The sequence below is a fragment of the Pistacia vera genome, unplaced genomic scaffold, assembly GCF_008641045.1.
Source record: "Pistacia vera cultivar Batoury unplaced genomic scaffold, PisVer_v2 Contig347, whole genome shotgun sequence".
NCBI lineage: Eukaryota > Viridiplantae > Streptophyta > Magnoliopsida > Sapindales > Anacardiaceae > Pistacia > Pistacia vera.
Genome location: NW_022196165.1, coordinates 1,023,353 through 1,030,547, shown reverse-complemented (window position 1 = coordinate 1,030,547; position 7,195 = coordinate 1,023,353). Strand labels below are relative to the sequence as shown.

At 31.0% G+C, this 7,195-nt stretch overlaps 1 protein-coding gene across 1 annotated transcript; it reads left to right on the top strand.

Moving 5' to 3' along the window:
* The first annotated feature begins 4,032 nt into the window (after positions 1-4,032).
* LOC116139146 (NAC domain-containing protein 41-like) lies at positions 4,033-6,768 on the top strand. Its single transcript, XM_031424815.1, has 3 exons — positions 4,033-4,326; positions 4,760-5,013; positions 6,248-6,768. The coding sequence occupies exons 1-3, from the start codon at positions 4,179-4,181 to the stop codon at positions 6,704-6,706; spliced, it is 861 nt and encodes a 286-aa protein (XP_031280675.1). The 5' UTR covers positions 4,033-4,178; the 3' UTR covers positions 6,707-6,768.
* The last annotated feature ends 427 nt before the right edge of the window (positions 6,769-7,195 follow it).

The window sequence follows — 7,195 nt, the reverse complement described above, 5'->3', positions numbered from 1 at the left end:
TCAGATTTGGTGAGCCTGATTTTTTGATGGTGCCAACTTGAATTCTGGTACTGATTCTGCAGTAACTTTCTGCAACAAATGGTTTTTTCAGTATTGAGTTTGCAACTGGTAGTGTAGATTTCTAATTAGATTTGGTAACCTGATTTTTTGATGGTGCCAACTTGAAATTGGTTATTGATTTGCAGTAACTTTCTGCAGCAACTGGTGTTTTTTCAGTATTGAGTCTGCAACTGGTAGTGCAGATTTCTAATCAGATTTGGTGAACCTGATTTCTTGTGAATTTTTTTTGACTGATGATTTTGATGATTGCCCCTGATAATGCATGTTGGTGAAGTGAATGTGATGAAATTTTGGTGAAATTGATAATGAATGATTCTAATTCTGTTGGCTGATAAGTTCTGATGGTTGAAAATGTTAATGAATGTTGGTGAAGTGAATTGATGAAGCTTGGTAGGAGGATGAATGTGTTATGAATCTGGCAGTAAAGAATCAATGGTGATGAAGTGAATGTGATAAAGCTTGGCAGTGCAGGATGAATGTGCTGTGAATCTGGCAGTAAAGAATCAATGTTGTGCTGCTGTTGTGCTGCTGCGGTGTGGAGTTGGTAGTACAGAGTCAGAATATGTTGTGAATTTGTTGTGAATTTGGTAGTGTAGGATCAGAATCAGAATTAAAGTGATTAAGTTGAAATTTTAGAATCTTAGTTGAGCTGCTGGATTGTGAATTAAAATTGACAGTGAAGAATCAGAATTAAAGCTGATAAGTTGAAATTTTAGAATCTAAGTTGAGCTGCTGGATTATGAATTAAAATTGACAGTGAAGATTCAGAATTGAGCTTTTAAGTTGTGGATTTTGTGATGACTGAAACTGGGAGTGAAGATCCTAAACCAGGTTTGGTTTGAGGGGAGATGTTGATATAACAGGATGAAAGTGCAAAGTGTGAGTGTGGATGCTTTTGATAATAGGCCAAAGTGGTGTCGTTTTAAGTAGAAAGTTTTAGCTCACTTACTTCTGGCTCTGTATAAGTGTTAGATAAAAAGAACAGTTGTTCTCTCTCTTTGTATCGAAATTGGTAGGACTAGTGTTGTCAGCAACAAAAATATTTTTAGAAAATTGTAAATTAGTTTTTTAAATGTTAGTATATTGTAAAAATACCCCTAAAAATTTGCAAATTAGTTTCTAAAAATTTAATATATTTCAAAAAATACCCAAAAATTACGTAGTCCCTAAAGGTTTAAAATACTACAAAAACACCCATAGAAAATTATGAATTGACCCCTATAGGTTTAAAATATAACAAAAACCCACTAGAACTAGAACCGGACTGAAGAGACTGTTGGTTCTTAGTCCGACCGGTTCGACTGGCTGGTCTGATCCAGTTTTCATAACATTGATTATCTTAACTAAATAGATATGTTTTGCGTGAAATTCGGTTGCATGGATGAAGCCAAAAGCAAATGTGTAAGAGTGGAGTAGTGATATTTGATCCCTATCTGTTTTATCAATAACCCTCACCTAAAGGATAAAATTGTAAAAAAAGGAAAATGACATTAAACAGTTTTTAACAGTTAGCCAATCTCTTATCGTCTGAACTCCTATCATCCATTTAATAAAAGCAAATTATTAATAGAATAAATAATAAAAATTATCATAGTCTTCATTTTATCTTTTTAAGTTTTATTGTTATAGTTAATTCCAAAAAACCACCTACAACGCTCCTTCTCTAATTGCATCTCTCTCCTTTGGTTGGGCCTTTCTTTGTTATGGTTTTGTTAGGGAAACATTAATTCTGAACTTGGCAAACATTCTTTTCAACCTTATTTAAATCAAATAGGGGACGAGTTTGGTACGTCAAACATGACTCCTAAACATATGGAATTTACAAGTTTATCCTTCTTTTACAATTTTATTTTCGTTGTCAAAGAAACACTACTGAAAATTGTGTCTATTTAGAACCGCTCCCCGATGCCAAGGACCATTAACATTTACAGATGTCGTTGCGGTAAACAATTTGGAGCACCTTCGACGTGAAAGTGGGGATTATGGATAAAATCGGTGAGAGGTTCAGAAACATTACTTTAATACATACTTAGTTGAACATAAGCTCAAAAGTAAATTCATGCACGTTAGGTCCAAAATAAAATGTGGTTGTGGTTGTGTCCTAGCTCTTACGTGTATAATTTTCTTTTCTAGCAGTTTATAATTATAATTATTTTTTTAATTATTTTTTGGATATGGTAATTGGTGGCCACCCTTTGCCCTTCCTATAACTTGAATCCAAGACCCTTTGGTCTTTTAACTCCCCAATCCATCTTTCATTTCATTGACCACAAAGGGTGATTTTTTTTTTTTTTTTAGGTATGGTAATTGGTGACCACCCTTTACCCTTACTACAATTTGAACCTAAGACTCCTTGCTACAGCAGTTTATGATTTTTTGTATAAGAGATTTTATTTAAACTTCTAGTTATTCAAAACCGGCCGGCCGAAATCTTGTTTTGACTTTAGGCTTCGATTTGAATTCGAGAAGTATGACAGGTGATATTCAATGATAAAATTGATTCATATAATGACATTACTGGATAGGGAAAAAGCTAGTTGACTTTAAGCTTCCATTCATCATTTTGTTTACAGCGTTTGCATGTGATTAAAGTATTTATGTCGTCAGTGAGTAGTAAGATAAAGTTTCAGATAAGAAAAATAAATAAATAAATAGATATATGAAATAGTTTAAGGAAAAGATATATAAATTTATATTTTAAATCAAATACGAATAAGAAAATTTTGACACAACATGTAAGAAGAAATATGAATAAATAACTGTAAGAAAAAAAGGAAAAAAAGACTTATTTATTACCCTTAATTTTTTTTTTTTTTTTTAACTTCTGAGTTAGGGATAGTTAGAAATTTCCACACATCAGTATTTATTGTACTATTCGCTGATGCCAATTGATTCATGGTTATTTTTTAAAACAAATAAAATAATTAAGAAGAATATTATAAATTCTATGAGATATATAATTTTTTTTTTATCTTATTTGATATTTTTTTATCGTACACTCCAAATCATCACTTTAATTAATTTGGAATATCTATTCAAATGTTATTAAGAGATTAAACACATAAATTGATCATGTTTGACTTGGCATTCTTACTTGTCCCATATTGAGAGAGGCTGCTGGATTGACTAAACCTTTGTAGCACCAGTATATTGAGAGAGGCTGCTGGATTGACTAAACCTTTGTAACACTAGTAGCTCTTGAGCTTATAATCCGCTGAAGACTGCAAACTCATGTGCAAGTCAGCAGCCAGACAGGTGGTTAGGAGTTAGTTTTACAGATGTCAAAGTTTAGCTTATGCTATCTAAGTCGTTTCTACAATGTAATCGGTGGTTTTTTTATTTTTTTTTTTAATTTTTTTTTTTTTCAGTGAAGAAAAATCCGTTCGTTCAATTCCTTCTTAGTCTTATAAAATTCTTTAAGAAGAAGAGAAAGGGGAAACAGAAATAGAAGTAGAAACCATTTATAGACATTGAAAGCACACCATCAAACTAAAAATAAGTTGAATTGAAACATATTAGCTTAGCTATATGTTAACATCCCTTTTAAACTCATCAATAATGGCTTCAATCAGTGTAAATATTGGGCCCAAAATGGGGTTTCTGTGACCTTCAACCTTAATTATCATTATCTATTTTTTTGGTAAGTAATTAATAAAATTTAATTAACCCAACAAAATACTAATATCTCATTTTATTTTCTTATTTTACTCATTTTGTGTTAAAGAAAAATTATTCTACTTAAAAGATTGTAATTAAAAGTTCCTTAAAAATGCTTTCTCCTATTTTAAGTAATTCAGATCTTAATTATCTCTAACACTGTGAAGATCATATGATTTGATTGTAAATTTCAAGATAAACACTTAATTATTGGCACCTTTTAAATGCTTATTGGATTAATGACTAGTCATGGCTTTGCCATCATAATATTATTATCTGGATGCAGAAGGAACCACAGATCTCTTGTATCATCAATAGTAAAAAGAGACATAATTATCATCATTTTGTTGACTCTTCTTCAACAAAGAAAAATACTCCTGGTCCTAGATTCTCCCTCTCTTAGATCTCCTTCAAATACACAACTCTAGAGAAGAGCATTAATTATTTACTTAATCATCAACATGATGCCAACTGGGTTCAGGTTCAATCCCACTGATGAAGAGCTCATCCAAATTCTTCAGAGGAAAGTTTATGGCAAAGAAATGCCTCTCCACGGCAATTTCATTGTTGAAAGAAACGTTTATGAGTTTGATCCTCAAGATCTTCAATGTTTGTTAAGCTTTCTTATTTCACTCTCTTCATTAATTATGCTTTTAATTATTTGTATTTCTTTGTTCTATATTGTCTGAATATTAACCTCTTAATTAGGGTTTCGGGATTTTTTATTTTTATTTTTTTTGGATTTAATTCCACTTCATCTAATACTTCCTGCGCTTTATTCTTCTCAAAGAAAATTAAGGGTCTGGAGACTCACTTTACAAATAGTTTTTTTTTTTTCTTTACTTTTGTTGATTCATTTTATTATTTTTAGAAGAAATACTAGACGCCTACGAGATAGAGAGAAATATTCATGAAAAGATTATCAAGAAGAGAATGAAATTAAGGGAGAGAATTACAAGTTGTCTTCTGCACTGCTAAGTTTGTTTGTATTGCTTTTGTGTGTTATATTTTTGGATTAATCTTTTGAAGTTCATGTTCATAGGGGATCATACTGTGGCGTTACTTAACAACGAAAGATATTGCTATTGCATAAGGGAAAATGATTCGCGAGAAGTATCAGGTAGAGGATGGTGGAGAGCTACAGGCCATGTTAAAACAATTTATGCCAATAAACGTGTAGTGGGTTACAAGAGGCCTTTAACATTTCACAGATTTACTGATGATGACAAAAAACGTAATAAAGCTGTGAAGACTAATTGGATTATGCATGAATATAGTCTTGACTCCAACACAACGGTTTGTAGTCTTTTATGCTTTTTTTGTTTTCGCTATATTTATGTGAGTTTTCAAATGAAGAAATGCTAGACTAGTACTTCGTTTTTACACTTAATACTTTAATTATATGGATTTATAAGCTATTATAAATATACGAAGATGATTAAAAAAATATTAGGCATGATGATTCTCTCTCTCTCTCTCTCTCTCTATATATATATATATATATATGTGTGTGTGTGTGTGTGTGTGTGTGTGTGTGTGTCCAATAAAAATTATGTTATATATTTTTATCATCTATTTTATGTAGCTAACTATCTTCATAAAGATAATTTTGAAAATTAGTATACATGTGCGATCTTATTTGATGGATGTGTAGATCACATCATGAAATATTGTACAATATCACATAGACAATATTAATTATACCACATCAATACTGTATAATATTATAAGGTAACATTACTCTCCTCCACATATTTATTTGCTAAAGCTAATAGTTTTGTTCTTTTTCTTAATATTGTAGCAGCATACCAATTAAGGAAAAACATAAAATATTAATTAATTTTACTATAAGAGTTGGTAATTAATAACTAATTAAGGCCTTAAGTAATGATCTTCTTGTGAAAGAATGTGGATATAATACATTTGAGAGATACATATGTGTGGTAGATTAGAAGTGCAAAGAAAGTGACAATATGCACTAAGTGAAAGGATGCCACAAGTTTTATTTTTATATCACATTTTTAACATTTTTCTCTTATGTGGTACGATTAAAGCAAGTATGGGTAACATGGCTTTTAATGTGGAGAGGTAACATGGCTTTTAATGTGGAGAGGTAACATGGCTTTTAAGCATGGGTAACATTTTTCTCTTATGTGGAACGATTAAAGAAAGTTTAATCTCTTGCTGTATGATAGTTTTCTTATTAATTAGCTTTCATTATTTAGTTGATTTTCTATTTAAATTAGGAGTGTTATTTTTTTTTCTTTCATTTGGATTTCTTATTTCGATTATATTAAAATTGGCGTACAATAAATAGGTCTATTAGGTTTGAGTTGTATCCATGATTTTGATTAACAAAATTTTAATAATATTCATGGTGAATTCGAGAGTTATCACTTATTTTTATATGCCCTCTATATTATATGCTCGAAATTTGAGTGGATTTTCACTTGGTCTTTTGATAGTTTGTATATATATATGAAGTGTAGAAATCAAAACCCAGCAATACTTTTGTTTTTCACGTTTTCAGGATTGGAGACTTTGTAAGATCAAGTATAAGGGAAAGCCAAGTGTCCAAGAAGAGCTGGAGAAAAATAGAATAAAAAGCTATAAATCAAGGAATGATTTTGAAGCCAGCTGTTCAATCATGGGCAGCAACAAGGATTTTGTATTTGAACAACAGCAACAATTACCAAAACCCTTACAGCTACAAAATGAATACGAGCCTTATTTTGAAGCCTCCAATCCAATGGAGATTCATGATCAATTTGGTTTTGTTGGTGAAGAACAGCTGCAATCTCAACTCTTACAGCTAGACAATACGTATGAACTTTATTTAAAACAAAACATGCTACTGGAAGCGATTGATGAGAAGCAAGTGGAGCACTCAAAAGCTTCAAACGATCCAAGTTTCATTAATGGTGATCAGCTAGAGCATTCAGATTCATCTGAGCAGCTATCTCTTAGTCTTTGGTCTTGGCAGAACTAGCACGTGTGTTCTCTTTCAAAGTTCTCTCTCTATCTATATAAAAAATCTAATATTTGGATTGATATTCATATTTTGATCTTAACTTTTTGCTTCAATGTTGTTTGACTGAATGAATTTGTATTTTTTTAAAGAAAAAATGTATAAAATATTGTTATATATACCGATATATATGACTGGTTTATGACTGTATGTACAATACAAAATTACAGTTCTAATTTTGATTTTGTAGTCACAATCCTTGCTTCATAAACAGGCTAATCTTTGTCATTCTCATCAAAAAATTTATCAGGTATTTATGTATTTGCATTTTGTTTTGATTTATATCATGGATTGATAAAGCTCATTACATCCTATTTAACAGAAAAAGGGTTAATGACACTAGTATCTGAGGAATAAGTAGATTAATATAAGGTTGGGCCATTACTTACTAGTTTATGTTAGAGTTGGTTAACTCACTTTGGTGTTAGGTTACCCATTTTTAAGTGCAGC